The 19,063-nt window shown below is 31.0% G+C and overlaps 1 protein-coding gene across 2 annotated transcripts in view; it reads left to right on the top strand.

Annotated features, from left to right (window-relative positions):
- The window catches only part of LOC118182691 (uncharacterized), a 92,455-nt gene that overhangs the window by 28,165 nt on the left and 45,227 nt on the right, over nt 1-19,063 (top strand). For both annotated transcript variants that reach the window (XM_085815874.1, XM_085815875.1), the window contains exons 3-6: nt 2,685-2,755; nt 7,185-7,351; nt 7,711-7,799; nt 7,911-8,020. In XM_085815874.1, coding sequence (XP_085672000.1) covers nt 2,685-2,755; nt 7,185-7,351; nt 7,711-7,799; nt 7,911-8,020 — 437 coding nt within the window. The remainder of the gene's footprint in view (nt 1-2,684; nt 2,756-7,184; nt 7,352-7,710; nt 7,800-7,910; nt 8,021-19,063) is intronic.

Below are 19,063 nucleotides of genomic sequence, written 5' to 3'. Positions count from 1 at the left end.
TTAAGATGGGAGGATGAAGAAACTGAGTGTTAAATTTATATATGCATATTTTTGTCAGTGTAACTACACATGTTTAATGCTTGTAACTTTGTAATTCTGAATTTGGCAGGGAAAAAAAAAAAAAAAATCAAATTTAACAATAAAATTGTCTTAAATTCATAGTTAGATGTTTTAAATTGTAAACTTTGTAATTATTATTGTGGCAAAGAATAAAAAGAGTGTCATTTTAATAGTTTTCACTTGATTTGACTATTTATAATATCAATTTGCAGTTGAATTTTGATACTGGTATCCGACAATTATTATAATTTTGCTTCTTGGCTTATTTGCCTTAGCCACTTGAGTGGTTAAGACCTCTAAATATTGGTAGTTAGACCTAGGTTCAAGTCCAGGCAAATGGGCTGGCTGCATGATTTGTTTTCATGATTTTCCCTCTGTGTAACATGAATATTATCCAGTTCTCTTAAAAAGTAATCCACAAAGATATTCCTTTTCTTAGGCAGATAGCCCCTGTGTGCTTTGCAGTCTTTTAATAAGGTAACCCATTACTGGTTTTAACATTTTTGCCAGGCTATAGAATTCACATTTTACATTTTGAAATGATAAAATTCAAGATACAAATTTCTGTTTCAAAACTAAAATGAAATAAAAGAATTTTGAAATTAACTCATTATCAGTTCAATCAAATGTTAAAACAATTATAAGTACCTAGTATTATTTCAATTTATTCTCGGGAAACAATATTCTTTTTTCATTTACATTTTGTATAAATTATGTAGGTAGAAAAATTCTTGTAGATGCCTCTTTGGAAAGAAAAAAAATGTATTTCATTAAAAAATAAATGAGTTTTACATATTCACATTGCTAAACGTGAATAAATACTTATTAAATAAAAATACTGACATTGAAATTCAGGAATGATTTCTCTGCATGTAAAAATCAACTATTGATATTAAAATCAGACTTGCACATCACATTTAGGAGTTTCTTGAAGACATGTTCTTAACAGTTTGATGAAAATACTTAAATTTATTACAAGGACATTGCATTTTAACTAATATATATTTTCCAATAAATATTTGTTACTATTTATCATTTTTTAAAATTTTAAATAAATGCATATTTTGATTGTACTTCCTTTTTAACCATCTGAACAGCCCAGGTTTTTGGATGTCATAAAGATCTATATTTAAAGGGCCTTTATTAGCTAAATATGTATATATTTAGCAACATGTATTATATTCATAATGAAATGCTGGAAAATTTAGTGTTTTTGAGGCGGGATGGCTGTTATATTAGCCTTAGTGTTATGTGTCAGGAAGGATGGGCATGTCTGCTTTAGTGGCCATGTTGTTTTCCCCTGTTTTCTAAGCTGAAAGGGTAGGCTGGACAGTATGTCCCTGGGTTCTTAACCACTTATGACATACAAAGGTCTTTGTGTTAAGAATCTGGTTTTCCATCATTCTTGTTTAATTTTTTGTACGTTCAGAATTCAGGATAAGCTCATAAATAATCATAAGGAGAGCAACTGTTTCTTGCATTTCTTTGGAATACTCTATATCTTTGCAAGATTTCTCCGAGTTATTTTTATTTATTTATTTATTTTTTTTTTTTTTTTGACTTTATTTTATAGCAGTATGTCAAACTGAAAAAGAATGTTGACTGAAAAAGAAATATGAAAGTTCTACAAGAGTTTGTGAAATGTTAATTTATGTAACATCATAAAGCATAGGATCATAATACAAGGTATTGAAGACAGCAATTATCTATGTAGTTACTTTTCCCCATTCTCTTGAAAATTGTACACAAATCACAATCTTCCCCATCTAATTTGAAAGCTTTTTGCTATAAAAAATTTGCAATATGAAATATACAAACAGTATGTAGTACAAGTAATATTTGAACTTAACACTGCATATTTTAAATTCATTCTTAAGCATTACATTTTCATGCACATTTTTAACATTTATTTTGACTTGATAAATAACTTTTCTGTTTAGTGCAACATTTGCATGGTGTTTTTTCATTTACAAAGCCATGAATGTTTGTAAATTTAATAGAATATGTTCATGGAATCAATGGGTGAAAAATTCAAATGTATTAAAAAAAGGAGATGGAGACCTGTTAAATCAAAAAGGCTAAAAATACCAATAAAATAAGAAAATATGGAAGAATTTTATAACATAACTTTAAAATAAAAATTTGATAAAATTAATTATTTTAATACTTTATAAAGGCAATTAAATTGGTATGATTCATTAAAATCATTATTTAAAAACTTAGTTTTTTTTAAAGATGTGTGGTGTTAAAAGAAAGCTATGTGCTATATAATGAAACAATAGAAGAAAATTTTATAATGGAAATATGCATTCTCTTCTGTGTATCGCTGAATAGTCTGATTTGGAATCAAGTGCACTTTAAATTTTTCCTCTGTAAGGAAAAGCATCTAGTAATTTAATCAATAAATCCTATATTTCCTTTATTTTTGTTAATACACCTCTTTAAGAAAATGCCTAAAAGTCTGTTGTTGCAAATAGCAAGGAACTTCTTGAAAGGAGGGAAAGCATAAGGTACAAAAAATCCTGTCTTTTTAAGCATCTTGTGGGTGTCAAATCCCAAACTTAAAAAGATTAATATATTTATATGTTCATTCCAGATTGATGTATAATAATTTTTTTTTGCAGCGTTTAAGTTCTGATGCAGCCCAAATTTTTCATGACACAGCTGGATGGAAATGCCTTGAAACAAGTATGAAGTAAGTACTGCAGGAAAGAAATATTAAAAATTCTGATAAAGTTGTATGTGTGTGTAACTAGAGTTTTGAATTAAAGAGCATGTTCAAGTACTTAAAAATTAATGTACTGCATAAATCTTGGAATAAATACATCCATTCTTATGAACTAACATATCTTGATAAACTGCCAGATTCTTGCAAGCATTCAACAAATATTGAAACTGTATCAAATTCTTCTAGGAAGGGTATATGTTCTTTCTCTTTTTGTTAATGATCCTTTCTGAAGGATGGCTTAGAGAAGAGGTGGATGGCTTTTTTTTTTTTTTTTTTTTTTTTTTTTTTTCAAAATAAACTTAAGGCCAGTGAGAGAGTGTGTATCTGCATTGCACTTTTTCATGGTAATAATTTTCACGTAGAAAGTTCTCAAAACAATGTTTGTTCATTTTTTGTTAATTTTCACATAGAAAGTTCCCACACAATGTTTGTTCATTTTTTGTTAATTTTTACTCCATTTTGTATCGTGTATTAACTAGATTTTTCAAAAACTTAAACAGAAGCAATCCATTATTTTCAAGTGTGTGGTATTATATGCCCCCAAAAATGGTAAGAGTTCTCTGCAGTAAAACTGAATATGAAGGAAAATATATGATGGAAATGTTTAGAATGTGTAGAATGTGTTTAGAATGTTTAATAGTGTTAGAATAAGCACTGGGGATTGCTTCATAAGAAGCTACTTTCCTTTCACTTAACAGAGTTTATATGAAAGCAAATATTAATTGTGTAAAATAAGTCTGATCTGATTGCCAAGTAGCACCCATCTAAAATCAAAAAACTTTTTATTCATCTGCTGATATCAAAATGATTTAATCTTTTTTTTTTAAAAAAAGTGAAGTTGAGGAAAGTCAGGGATGAACAAGCGCAAGTAAAGTTAATAATTTCCCCTTTACATTTTTTAGGAATCCAATTTTTATTTTAATTGCCTCATCCAGTGAATTTTATTCAAGGCGGGGATGCTAAGTTAATGCTGTGCTTTTCTGCCATTAGGTGTTATTGTAGATGCTTGTATATTTTGATTTCATTCTATTTTTTGATGTTCTTGCTTGTTATTAAATGTATTTTTATGTATTTAGATGTTATATTTATTTTTAAAAGTATGTCATGTGATCAACATTAACATGCTATACTTATTTTCAAAAGTATTTCATGTGATCAACAGAAACGTATTTAGCTGTTATATTTGTTGTCAGCCAGACAAGGAATGTTTGCTGTGTTCATTGCATTTTTTCATTTAAAAGTCTGGTACTTTTTTATTACTGGCATCTCCACTTTGCCAATTTTGGAACTTTTGAGAGAAATGTTTGTTGTTTGCATCTATTTCAATAATGGATCACAATTGTTTTGCATCCTCATTTTTCTTTACAAGACTCATTCACTTTTTGGTGTTTTGCACTTGTGTTCTTCCCATGTATACATAGTAACTTGTTTTTGGTTTAAAAAAAAAAAAAAAAAAAAATGAGAATTGCAAAAACCCCAGCATCATGCTCAACTTTAGCATCAAAATCCTAAAATGAGGATGGAAAAGAGCCGCATGTTGCTCAAGTTAGCCACGTTATCTTCTCTATATGCAAAAAGCTTAAGTCTGAGATTTCACTGAAAACTGCAGAAGTGGCCTATTGCTACGCTAAAATACTGAAATTCCCATAAGAGGGTTCATAATCTGCAGTCACACTGGTGAAAATTTCCAGAGAAATGGAAAGCCATCCAGAAAAATACTTCAAAACAAATCCATCCAAAAAATGAATGTGGATTAGATGAGATGCTTTTGCATTTTTAAACAGTTGCAAATTGCTGGAGTTCCATTTTACCCCATTATTTCATTTCTTTATCCCATTTACTTATATTTTTCTGTGGTCAGAAATTGAGCTAATATTTACAATTTGCCTAATATATTTCTATGTGTATATTTTGTTAATTTCACTAGCTACATGAAATGAATGTATAATCTAATTGTTGAATGATAATTCTAGACAATTTGTTTAATACTTTATCATTGCATAAGTATGTGTATCATATATGTTAAAAGGTGTGGAGTAGATATACTAGAGGGGAGGTAGAAATTTTTGCATTTGCTAATTTTTAAGTGTGATCCTAATTAAAAAAATTCATTAAAGGACAGCTAGTTATTTGAACAAGGTAATCCTTTTAAAGAAGTCCCATTTCAGATTAAAAATATGGGTGTCCGCCGATAACATCGCGGCAAAAACATCGCAGACGAAAACAATGCAAGGAGAAAACGTTGTGCTACAAAACATCGTGGGAGAAAACATCGCAAAGAGAAAACATCGCAGTTCTAAAACATCGTGGTACAAAACATTGTCGTCGAAAATAAAGCTGTTAAAAAACTTCGCAGTTTAAAAACATCGTCGTTGAAAATATCGTGGTAAAAAATAAAGTATCTACAAATCATCGCATGACGATAACATCGCAGACATTTTTTTTCAGGTTTTAATAATTGGAAATGGATATTACCATAATGATTTGTGAGCGCAAGATGTAGAGAAGGATAATTTTTACTTTCACATTTTTTAAATAACTAATAAATTTTTGCTGAAAAAGTAAGAAGGAAACTTAAGCATAGATAATTAAATGCAACTTATAGCTTATACTTTTCATGAAAAATTACCAGTAAAAGCATTACAAAAATTATTTATTAATGGCCTTTGCTAGTTAACTATGTCGGTTTAAAATTCGATTAAGTGCTATAAGTTGCATTAATTTTCCATGCTTAAGTTTCCTTCTTATTTTCTCAACAAAAATTTATTAGTTAATAAAAAAATATGAAAGTAAAAATTATCCTTCTTTCCATCTTGCGCTCACAAAACATTATGGGAATATAAATTTACAGTTATTAAAGAATGTCTGCGAAAGCATGTCTGAAAAAGGCATATCTGCGATGTTATCGTCATGCGACAATTTGTAGATACTTTATTTTTTACCACGATATTTTCGACGACGATGTTTTTAAACTGCGAAGTTTTTGAACCGCTTTATTTTCGACGACGATGTTTTGTACCATGATGTTTTCGGACTGCGATGTTTTCTCCCACGATGTTTTGTAGCACGATGTTTTTGCCTTGCGTTGTTTTCTCCGCGATGTTTCCGGCTGTAACCAAAAATATTAATCATCTCTGTAATAAATGTTCATTAATCATCTCTGTAATAAATGTTTTGTTCTTGTTTTGTAGCATCTAAATATTACATTAAATAACTTGACTTCAGTTCTGATCTCCATTAATAGAGACTATTCATTGCCAGAAATCTAATGTTATCATTAAGTTACTAATGCACTGCATAGTATATCATTATATTAGTAATATAAGTAAAACTATTGATGAAAAAGAAAAAGTTATGAATCATGAGGCAACTAATCAAAAAACATATTTTCAGTGTTTGATAACAAAATGCAGTTACGAGTTTATAATTTTGGGTACTTATGTATTTTCCAATCAGCTGTGAAAATTGGTAAAAGTATTTTTGTGGATGTTTTTAAGGAACAGAACAATCACTCTTTGTTAGTTAAAACAGTATAACCAGTTCTATTAATTTGGAGATACTTCACTACTTGTTCTGTAGAAAATATGTCCCATACTTTAATCATTTTTTAACATGCTAGGGAAAAATTGAGAAATTGCAGTTAATTTATGTTTTTCTGTACAAAAACTAATCTGGTGTCTTGAGAATCAGGGTTACGTAAAACAAAAGCAAAGATCTTATGTGTTGGGGCATCAAACTTATCCATTATGTTGCTAAATTGCACTGTTTAGTGACAATTTTTATTCACCAAGAATAGTCATTGAGAAAATATGCAAGTACCATGTTTTGAATGTTGTCAAAATTTTGCATTTTACTATAAGGAATTAAACAAATTAGTAAAAATGTTTGTACTTTCCACTGGCTCTGCTACTTTTTGTTCATTTAAGCAAATAAGCATTTAATAATGACAAGCAAGTATAGCTAATAGAACCTAAAGCTGTCATTAAAGAATTCGGCAGGATTATCAAAATGTCACTGTAAAAATTTTTTGTACCCCCTAAAAAAATTTAATAATAATAACTTAAGAAATTGTGAGCGAGGATAATCAGTATGTATCAAAATATTTCTTAACTTGTTCAATTTTGACTTATAGAAGGTGAACTTCATTGTTTTTGCTATTATTGAAGCTTTAAAAATAGTGAAATAAATTTTGCAAGTTTGTGTTGACTTTTGTTTTGTTTCCAAATTATGATTTATATTTTATCAGGCCTCGTTTATTATCACCTTTTTCATTTTATTTGTTCAAAACAATTTACCTATTCATTTATATGCCAAAGGCCTAATTTTTTCTCTTTATAGTATTCTATATTGTATTTGTTATGTTGTAGTTGACAAAACTTAATATGGATTTTTAAAGGTGTCTTCAGTTTATGGTTGATGGCTGTGGAGAGAATTTTAAACCTTTTATTACGAATGATTTCTTAGAGCTTCTTTTCCAAACTTTGTCACACACTAATAGATTTGTGAGAGAAACTGGATACTATGTTCTAGGCTCATTAGTTAGCTGTGGAACATCTTGTAAAGGTTAGTACCTCTAAACGTAGCTTCATATTAAATTATGTTAAAAGTGATTACATATCTGTACTACTTGAAATGCTTGAAATTTGTTAAATTATTCGTTTATTGCTTTATTTAAGTGAAAATATCTATTTCACTTTTTATTTAGTGATAAAAATTAGCATTAAATTTCAGGAAAATTAATTTTATATATTGATTTCCTTTTTGTCAGTTTAAGTGCATTTAAGATACATTGCTTCCTTTTGAAGTTGGTGAGAAGTTCATATGAATGTTGTTGTAGTGAATTTGAATGCTTTTGATAATAAAATGTATGAAACAGTTCTCTTTTAAGTTATGCACATTATGTCAGTACTCTTTCTTTGTAGGAAGTGCTTACAACCCATTTGCTGCTGAACATTTTGGACATCACATAAGCAAACAACTTGGCATTGGACTTAGCGATAACTGGAGTCAAGTACATTTTCCATTTTCCTTTAAAGGCTTTCCCCCTCCCTTTTCTTTCTTTCTTTCTTTCTTTTTTTTTCTTTTTTTTTAATTTTGTGTGTAATTATTGATTATGTTATAGGTGAGGCTTGCATCTTCAGAGTGTGCTCGTAAATTTCTCCTCTCCTTTGAATCTGAGGAGGAGAGAGAAGTCTTTTTCCCTGAACTAATGCCAAAAATGTGTTTGAACAGGTAATTGTTGTCTTATTGTTAAATGTTCCTTGTAGATTGTTTTTTATCAGAATCAATTTGATTCCTATAGTAGAACCATATGTAAAGACACTTTTTTGAATAATTTTCTTAAACTGAAAATGTATATTATTGTGACATTATAAATAATTAGTTTGTACGATAAATACTTGACCATTTTATTAAGTTTTAAAAAAGTACAAAAACAAATTATAATTTAATATTTATTATCATTATCAAAGAGTATACAGTCAAAAGTCTTTAATCGGGACTCATCGGGACTTCGGCTATTCCGAATTATCGGTTTTTCCAGATTATAGATCATCAATATAAATCTGGTTAAGATGGCATACAGAAATTATGAAATTAAAAATCTGAAACCGTAATTTATGAAATAAAGAGCAGTTATGATCTAAAGGGTATCAAAGTTTACCAAAAAAAAAAAGCTTAATATTTATTTGTTTACTTTATTAAACATTTTTTCAACACTCACATGCGTAAAGCATACATTACGCATAGCAAAAATTAGAAAATTGTAACCAGAAAACTGATGTGTATTCGAGATATATATAATGACGAGGAATTTGATTTAAATCATATCAAAAACGGAGAATATAGAGATGAAATACTACATTTAATAAGGAATTATAAGCCAAATAAAATAAAAACATCTGCCCTGAAGATAAGGATAGTGCTGACAGATCAACTTCCAATTCATTGGGCGCTGCGACGTCACCCCCCCCCTGGCAGAGCAGCGTGAAATTGATAAACAGATTACAGATTTCGGAATGGTTAGAGAAACAAAGGATATGCCTTTATCCATTTTTTGCAATAATTCCACTTTTTGTTTGATGGACATCGAAACATGCTCTCGCTTTGTAGATCCTTTGGCAGCTCCAGAATCAGAAATTCTTTTTGACATAATCGAAAGTTCAAGCTCACTTTTATAAAATTGCTCTAACAGTCTGCAAAAAATAATAAGCCAGATCCAATTAACAACGCAATCTGCAACATGAACTGAAATAGATAATTTTAGCCTAGCTTATACCATCCATTATATATTAAACATGCATGCGTAAACGCATAATGGGTTTATGCATGCGCAGAAAGTTTGTAGCTTTGAGGTCCGGGTTATAGATCATTCCGGATTATGGACGTCCGGATTTTGACTGTCCGGATTTGTATAACAAAACAGTGCTAAGGTTACAGTTGATCTGGAAGTTGAACTTCCCACCTTTCCTTCTGGTGCACACAGAAGAAAAGGTAAATTTTTAAGACGATCTTCCACCTTAAAATCAGCTTCCCAACTTTTCTTATCATAATACAATTTTTGTTTTACACAGGCCATATCTGAATTACTATTTGCCTCATCCATTAATTTCTGGATGATCTGCCAGTTTAAATTCTGCAGACCTTCTTTCCACGAAAAAAAGTTTATTGAGGGGCATAATGAACTTTCTGCCAAGAAATAATTCAGTAGCTGTTCTTTAATGTAAATGCCAGCTCATTGATGAGGCTATCTCAGCATTGGGGATAATTTCTTACACAGCCTGCAGATAATTTTAAATATATTTAACTGTCCTCTAGTATTTGACTGTGGTTGATAAGGGTCCATTTTAAAGTGTTTTAGGATAAGACCTGTATGCAGTTCCTCAAAAATTTGACTAACAAACTGGTTTTCATTATCTGAGATTTATTTAATTGGAACTCTGTAGTATAAATTTATTTGAAAAGAAGTCTGCAACAATTTTTGCAGAAGCTCTTTAGAGGGGAATTATTTCTACTCACTTCAAAAACTCATCAGCAATAACCTATTTTTATTTTCCCCCTATTGGGTAAGGACTTAAAAGGTAAATTCCTATTATGTCATTAAGAAATACAGCTTTTATGCTATTTAGGGACTTAGCTGGGCTATAATTGATATCGTTAACTAACTGACAAATTTTACAGGACTTGACATATTTAGTTACAATTTTTTGTAGCTTTGGAAAATAAACAGCTTCCCTTACTCTCTGGACTATTTTTCTTATTCTGAAATGCCCTGATATTGGTGCATCAATTCATGTAAAATATTTAGTTGTAATTCATTATTAGCCCAAAGGAGCATTAGCCCAGAAGGGCTATTAGTCTCGAAGTGGCATTTTGCATCAAATCACTATAAATGGCTATATCACTTTTCAAATTGTTTTCCCCAAATATGATCACCCTTATTTAAATAAATTAAGTAATGAAGAATCTGCATGAATGTATGTATGTTTCTCACACTGTGAGAAAAACAACAATACCTAGTGCCATCAAATTTTGAATAAGGTTACCCTCCACCCAAGTATATACACCTTGAAGCACAAATCTTGAATTTCAAATTTGTTTTATTACCTATTTCATGTTTTTTAATGAAGTTTTAATTAAGATACTCAACAATTTCAAAATGAGCAGTGGCAACACAATGTATGGAATAAAATAATTTAACTCCCAGTGCACAACACTGTCTATCAAAAATTCTAAAGATATGCTGTTTAAATATTTTGAGCACTAAGGGGCCAATAATTAAGCCGAAAATAATAATAACAATAATAATTTTTAGCCCAGATGCTCTCGAAATGTATATATATGTGTAAATGAAAAAAAAAAAAAAAAAAATTGCCCTTTGAGCATAATATAAAATTTGAATTTTTTAAATTTATTATTTGTTGATTTGGTATAGAATAAAAGATTATCAATAATTAAATAATTAGCAGCATCCATGTATCTTCCTGTATCTATGTCGATCTCTGATCTCTCATCTACTTCAAAAAATTACAAGACAGAGTTTGGATTAATGACAGTTTAGTTTTTCAAAAGTTGTGTTAGTTTCTGTCGACCAAGATAATCTAGCCTTGTTTAGTTTCAATAGGAGGTTTGCTAATTGACCAAAGTCCTTAATTTAATGAAAGTTTTATAATAAGAGTACAAGCCCAAAAATGATGTCCATTTCTTTGCTGCGTTTAGTATTTGATAATTTTTCATCACTGCAGTTTTATAATCTTCCATTTCAGTCACCCTCAGACTTTGTATAGTCCAGGTACTGGAGTTCTTTGAGTGTGAATTTACATTTTGCTGCCTTTACTTTTTAATCTGTTTCTTTAAAAGTGAAAAAACAGTTCTTGCAAATATTGAATGTTTTCATCAATTCTGTCACTTGTGGCTATTATATCATCTAAATAGATAAAAATTGATTTTTTGAGGACAAGTTATAGAATTATTAGGTTCCTCATTGGTCTAAGGAAGACATATTCTCCTGATTTTGTAATAAATGTGATTTTTGGAATGTCCTCTGGTTTCACATCTCAGAATGTCCAGACTTAGGGTCTAGCATCATCATGTATATCGTGGATTTAATTTTTCTCATTATTTCCTCAATTATTGGTAATTGGTAAACCAGATATTTTGTTGTGCTATTTAGTTTCCTGTAGTCAATAGCTAAATAATATGATTTAAAATTGGTGGGTGGGATATTATTTTTCTTTTGGCATAGTACTAGAGAATTAGAATAGGGACTATTTATGTGGATTTTAATTTTGTTTCTTACTATTTCTGGAATATGCTTTTCTATTATTTCCTCATTTACTTTGTCGTGCTGCGGTAGTGTTTTGTTCTACACTGGGGAGAGGGGTGCTTCCTGTTTTAGACTTTGCTTTTTCTTCCAGCTTTTTTTTCTGTACTTCTTTCTCCACCAGCTTGTTCTTATCTAGCTATAGCTCACGAGCAGCTGAGTGGTAAATTCGCTGAACATTGGTAGTTTGGTGTAGTGTTTGAATCCCATTGAACGGGCTGGCTGCTTGGGTGTTTTTGTGTTTCCGTAATGTGCATACAAGCCAATTTCACTTAGAAAGCCCTCTAAGAAATCATTCCTTCCCTTAAGAAGATTGCCCTCAAGACCTTTACAAATAAATAAATAGTCAAATAAACCAAATCAAACCAAACCACATCCAAATGCACCCTATCTTCTTGAAAATTAATTTTCACACCAGCAGGTTTAAAACAAAAATCCATTCCCAGTGTTACATTAGCCTGTAAATTTCTCACCAATAATAATAATTAAATGAAAAAATCTGAAAGTTTTCAGATTTTTATATTATGCCCTAAGAGTCATTTTTTAATGTTTTGTGTGTTATGCTTATTTATTAAATATCACATTCTTTGCTCTTAAACCATAAAATTCAATGTAACAGCAATATCACAAAATATTTAAAAAAAGCATATCTTTAGAATTTCCAATGTTTAAATGCTGGAAATAATTTCCCCCTCTGAGTACAGTGTTGCCTTTGCTCACTTTGAAATCTTTGAGTTTGTCAATCAAAAATTTGTTAAACTTTTACGAAACGTGAAATATATAATAAAACAAATTCCAAATTCTCTCTTCCAGATGGTCATATCCAAGTGCAGGACTGTGTTTCTAGGTACCATTGTTTTTTGACAATGCAAGAAACATACATACATTCATGTGAATTCTTCATTATTTAATTTCTTTAATGCAGGCTCTAATATTTGGTGGCAACAATTTGAAAACTGATAGTAGCTATTTTATACAATACAAAGTCTTTAATCCGGACTCATTGGGACTTCGGTGATTCTGGATTAGGGGTTTTTCCAGATAATAGGTCATCATTTTAAATCTGGTAAGATGGCATGCAGAAATTATAAAATTAAAAATATGAAACTGTAATTTATGAAATAAAGAGCAATTATGATCTAAAAGGTATCAAAATTTACAAAAAAAAAAAAAAAAAAAAAAAGCTTAATATTTATTTGTTTACTTTATTAAACATTTCTTTCAATGTAAGTTGTTTGAGTTGCTTTGTTTTTTGTGCTAATACTTTGTCTTTAATTCTATAAACAGACATAATTTCTTGTTCAGTTCACTGTTCAAGTCCTGTAATTGTTGCGTCGAGAATACCGGCTAACTTGTGAATCGAAATTTTTTCGTTTTCAATAACCTCTGTTACTTTCTTCACTATTGGAAGCGGTACATTGAAACATGCTTTCGCTTTGTAGATCCTTTGGCAGCTGCAGAATTGGAAACTCTTTTTGACATAATCGAAAGTTCAAGCTTACTTTTTATAAAATTGCTCTAACAGTCTGCAAAAAATAATAAGTCGGATCCAATTAGAAGATTAAGGAACAATGCAATCTGCAACATTAACTGAAATAGATAATTAGATAATTTTAGCCTGGGTTATACTGTCCGTTATACATTAAATGCACATGCATAAACATGTTATGTGCATGTGTAAAGGTATTATGGACATGCGCAGAAAGTTTGTAGCTTTGAGGTCCGGATTATAGATCATTCCGGATTATGGACGTCCGGATTAAAGACTGTGTAGTGTAGTTGAAGACACAGGATGCCAAAATGAAACTAATAGCCCTTGTGGGCAAATTCTCCCTTTGGGTTAATAAATAAATAATAAAATATAAGAGCAAAATCTGAATCATTTCAGATTTTAATGGTAGCCTCAGAGGGTCTGTTAAGGTTTTTGTAACACTCTCACTCAGCTCACAGTCTACCGGTCTGCTGTTACACTTACACCTGTTAACTCATTTCTTTTTGTCTTTTTAGCTTTATTATTAAGTATTATTTTCTTCGCATATGCAATTCAACAACAAAATTGCAAAAATTTTAAAAGAAGTATATGTTTAGAATTCCTGATGCAGTGTTAAGTGTTGGCATAAATTTTCTGTATTTTTTTAGTCTTCTCTCAGTTCATTATATCAGTATTCAGTTTTCTTAGTAAAGATGGCTTACAAAATTCTTTTTTGTCTTTTTATTATTAACATTTTGTATGCAAAATATATTAATCAAATACCATGTTCTTTGCACTTACCCCACATATAATTCAATTCAACAGCTAAACGTGCTGGTCATAAAAGATATTTTATTCCACACAATATTGCCACTTGTCGCTTTCAAATTGTTGAGTTTGTTCATTAAAAGTTTTACAGAGTATGAAATATGAAATTCAAAATTCAGACTTCCAGGTGCACATGTTCGCGTGGAGGACTAAGTTATTCAAAATTAAATGGCCCGTGGTACCATTGTTTTTTCATAGTGCGAGGAACATGCATACTTTTCATGCGTATTTAATTTCTTTAAAAATAATGCAGGGTGATAATATTTGGTGGCAACAGTTTGACAAATGATTTGCTGTTTATAGTGGATGATGCAAAATCTCATTTTCAGACTAATAGCCTTTTTGGGCATTTTGTTTTTTGCACTTTCAAAATCATTTTCCATATACACTCCTAATGATTCCCCTGGGCCACTATTCCTTTCTTCCTGTGACCTTAAATATTCTGTAGCTTCTACAATTTTTCTGCTAAAAACTTCTTTGCTCCCCCATGTCCAGTAATACATCTGATGGTATGCTGTTTTACACATTTCATTTGAGATTTATTTTGACATTGGCCATCAGCAAATGAAAATAGTGCCAGTATCAAATCGCCCACCTGCTGCCTTCAAACCTATTATCACCTTCGTCTACAGGTTTGCAAAAATTTCCACTGAATCTTCGCTTGTATCTCTATGTTTTAATTGATTCTCAATGACTTGCAAATTTTGCGGCTATTTCATATGTTGTTCTTGCATATCTGTGTTTCTTAGCTTAAAAGAAAGTCTTGAATGCCAGGCAATAACCTAGACCATAGATGGGGAACCTGCGGCCTCCGCGAGGTTTTTGTGTGGCCCTTTGCCACCTAGTACAAAATGGTAGAGTTTGTTTCAAACAACTATTGTACATCAACACCATGACAGTTGCGCGAAAAATCCCGCCAAAGACATTATATTGTAACATGACGTCAGAATACTAGTCTGAAACGGACTCTAACACGCATGAGCGAGGCTCTGGCCCACAGCTAGCAGCGCCAACTACCTTAATAATACCTAAACAATACCTAAGAAGTAAACAAAACAACTACCTAAACAATACCTAAGAAGTAAACAAAACTTGGTTTCAGATCTCCCATTTGAGTGTCACACCTTGCTTTGGCTTCTCTGATTCGCATCTCTCAACGCTTCCCTGTTGCGATCTTCAGCTAACTGTAGTTAACAGTGCGTGCTTATAACAGGTACACAGTTTTATTGTATTTCTAGAAAGTAAACACTTTGTTAAAGATATTATTTGATATTCGTTTTTTTATCCATCATGTCAAATAGTAAGAGAAGAAAATTAGGTGATGAAAACAGAACATTTAATGTAGAATGGGAGTTAGATTTTTTCTTTACTGCTGAGAAAGATAAAATGATGTGTTTGTTGTGCAATACAGTTTTAAATACTTTAAAAAAAGCGAATGCAAATAAACACTATTTGACTCATAAAGAACATAAATATTTCGCTTTCGAAGGTGAATAACGAAAAGCTGCACTTCAAAAGTTGAAAAATGAGAAGCATCATCAGCAGGCATCTTTTAGTGCCTTTGTAAATCAAAATTCTGCTGCAGTTGCTGTTACGTATAAAATAGCACATATACTTGGAAAAAGGGGGAAACCATTTAGTGACATTGAAATAATTAAAGAATGTATTGTTGAAGCAGTGAGTATGTTAGATCCAAGAAATGTCGACAAATACAAACAATTACCTCTTTCAAGAAGAACTGTAACAGATCGACAGCACGAATTAGCGCAAAATGTAACAGAGCAACTTCATGCAATTATACAAAATGAAGATGTTTATTTTTCAATTGCTTTAGATGAAAGCACTGATAAAACAGATTCAGCGCAAGTTTTATATTTTATTCGTGCTATAACTAAAGATTTTCAATGTTACGAAGAACTACTTGCGTTGGGTACACTAACTGGAAGAACTCGCGGAGCCGATATTTTCGAAAACTTCAAAGAAGTATGTAATAAATTACAATTGAATGTCAGTAATTTATTCAGTGTCTGCACCGATGGCGCACCTTCCATGAGAGGCAAAAAAGAAGGATTCGTTGCTTTGTTAAAAAAGGAAAACTTAAACTTGAAAAAATTGATATCATTTCACTGCATTTTGCATCAGCAAAATCTTTGCGCAAAATCTACCATTTTGCAAGACACTCTGGATAGAACCATTGCCATTGTCAACTATATTCGCGTAAATAGAATGCGTCATCGTGAATTTCGGCAGATGCTCTCTTTAGATGAGGAAACGTATAGTGTTGACCTGCCATACTACTGCAAGGTTCACTGGCTATCAACAGGTCAGGTTTTGATAAAAGTTTTATCTTTACGACGACAAATTTTAAACTTTTATAAAGAACAAGGAAAACAATGTGATCTATCAGATGAAGTATTTCTCAGAAACCTTGCATTTTTGTCTGATATGATGACAAAACAAAACAATTTAAATATTTGCCTGCAAGGTGAAACAAGGTATATTTATGAAATGTGGCAAAAGATCCAAGCGTTTAGAAAAAAATTATAATTTTTCAAAACATTGCTTTGTTAATCGGAAATATCTGCACAACACTTCCCGGAGCTAGCTAAAATGTTAAATGAGCAGAACTGTGAAAATAAAATATTCGATGAATATGTAGGTGTCTTGGATTGTTTAATAGAAGAGTATACTAATAGATTTTCTGATTTTGATGAGCACACTCCTGCTATGAAACTGGCATTTGAACCACATTTAATAGATATATCCGAGGCTCCTGCAGAACTACAAATGGAGTTAATTGATTTAGGGGAAGATAGTATCATCAAATCCCTTTTTAACGCTAAAAAGGATCCCATAGAAATCTGGAAAAATGCTGTTGAATATCCATGCCTTCGAGAACATGCTCGCTGTTTACTTTCCTGCTTCGGAAGTACCTACTGTTGCGAGACAACATTTTCTCTCGTAAAAAATGAAAACAAATTTAAGAACGCAAATTACAGATGCACATTTAGAGGATCAATTAAAGCTGTGTGTTACGAAGCTTGATCCAAATATACAATTACTGTCAAACAAAAAACAAAGCCAAATAAGTCACTAACTTAGTGAATAAAAAAATATTTTTATTGTATTTTTTAATAATATTTTTATATTATTTTATATGTATATTATATTTAAAATTTTGTATTATATTTTATTTTTTCTATATAATGCAATAAATTGTTAAATCTATAGAAAAACTATAATAATTTCACAAAAGTCACTTAGGTCAATCAGCTTATGCGGCCTCTCTTATTGCTGCCTAATTTAAATGTGGCCTCTAATGGTAAAAAGGTTCCCCACCTCTGAGTCCTAGGCAATATAATCAAAATACCTTTTTCATCAGGTTCTATTCCATATAGCAAGTTTACCACTAGAACTTTCTTCAAAATAAAGTCTGACAATGCCTCTGCCCTAGTCTGATATTTACCAAAAAGTTAAACTTCTAATTTCACCATATTTGGCCATGGAGAAAAAGTTTTAAAGGGTAGTTTTAAACACTTAAAATTCTTGCTTTTTGGTCCACCTAATAAAAAATTTACTAGTGCTTTGTGCCAGCTCAGGGCCTGTCCTCAAAGTGCTGTGGCTGCTAAGGTGACCTTTTGCAACAGAGCATAGCAAAAAATGCATTTCTATCTGTTCCAAAAATGTTTAGATCAAACTTCTTCCATTGAAAGTGATGGACAGCATCAGTGCTTGGTGGTGTTTATGATGAACCTAAAGACTTCTATTGGACTTACTGGTGTTGGAGGAACTTGGAATTTGGGAGTAGTAGGCTAAAAGTTGGTTGGTCATGGAACATAGTTTTTAATCATTCAGGTGTAAGGCTGAAATTGATCTGGAAACTAAATTTAAGTCCTACAAGTCTACTAGACAAATTAGTGAAGCATTGCTACATCTGAAATACTATCACAAAGACTTGCAAAGGTTTTAAGTAACCTTTTATTTAATCCGAACTTGTAATATGCAAGGCACGACTTGTGCTACAGACAAGAACCTCTAGTCATGGTGATGTAAATTAAACTATAAGAATTAAACAAATTTAAATATTGATAAAGTAACCCAAGCCTACGATTTTAGATGCTAAGCTATAAGCTGGCTCAATATTTTATTGGTGCATAAGTTTAAGGTATCGGCTGGGAGAGAATGTAAAGCTGAAGTAATCACTTATAGACAGAGCTGGCAAAATTCTAACAGTGCAGTACCATTGTCAGACCTCCTTTCTCTCAAAGATTCAGAGCCCTCAGCTTATATAGTCTAAAAGATAATTTGCATTCTAGTGAGGAGTGTGGAAGGAAGAAGTCATAGTAAAGATCAAAATCATAATAATTGGTTAGATAATATAATGTATTGTTGCATGTGTATGGGTTTGTAATAGATTAAATGCACAAGTCCGATAATAGGTTAATAAAATTTATTCTTATCAAAAGAAATATATCAGAATACTGAAATTTTCCTGATAGATATTGGTACAAGTGTTCACAATGTAATCAGTAGTTGTACTTCAAACTACTAAAAATGTTAAAATACAATGCAATGCAAAGAGGAAAGATAGCTAATTTAGATATCTCATTTCATGCGGAACCAAACTCTCAATAACAGTAACAACTAACTAAAATGCTCTCTCTCTGGCCTTTTATAGATTTCAACTGGCTGAGTGAGATCTTCTTAGTATTTCTGGAAAGCAAAAAGAGTGTGGAATTATAGTTACAACTAACATAGTGTTCAATTACATTTATTCAGTTTCAAAATAAATTATTGAGATAACTTTAACTCAATGTTAAATTTACATACTCCTGTAATTTACGTTTTCCAGCATAGCTTTCTCTTAAAATTTGTCCTGCATCGCATGGGGAAGTACAACAGTTTTAATTATAATTCTACTAAAATTAGCTATCTAAATACCAAATTCATAACAATATGTTATACAGTCATTTATAGTTATGTATAAAACTGATCAAATCTAATCTATCTTATGCTAGATCAAATCAAATCTAATAATCTGTCTTATGCCAGATCACAAACTGCGTGAAGTGTCTCATCATAAACAGTAATTCTAAACATAAATCAAATTTTTAAAAAAATAATTTATTAATTTTGACATTGCACAACACATATG

This window comes from Stegodyphus dumicola, chromosome 4 (genome assembly GCF_044657685.1).
Source record: "Stegodyphus dumicola isolate Sdum_Otavi_A_Nest chromosome 4, ASM4465768v1".
NCBI classification, from domain to species: Eukaryota; Metazoa; Arthropoda; class Arachnida; order Araneae; family Eresidae; genus Stegodyphus; species Stegodyphus dumicola.
This window is presented reverse-complemented; position numbering and strand designations above follow the sequence as displayed.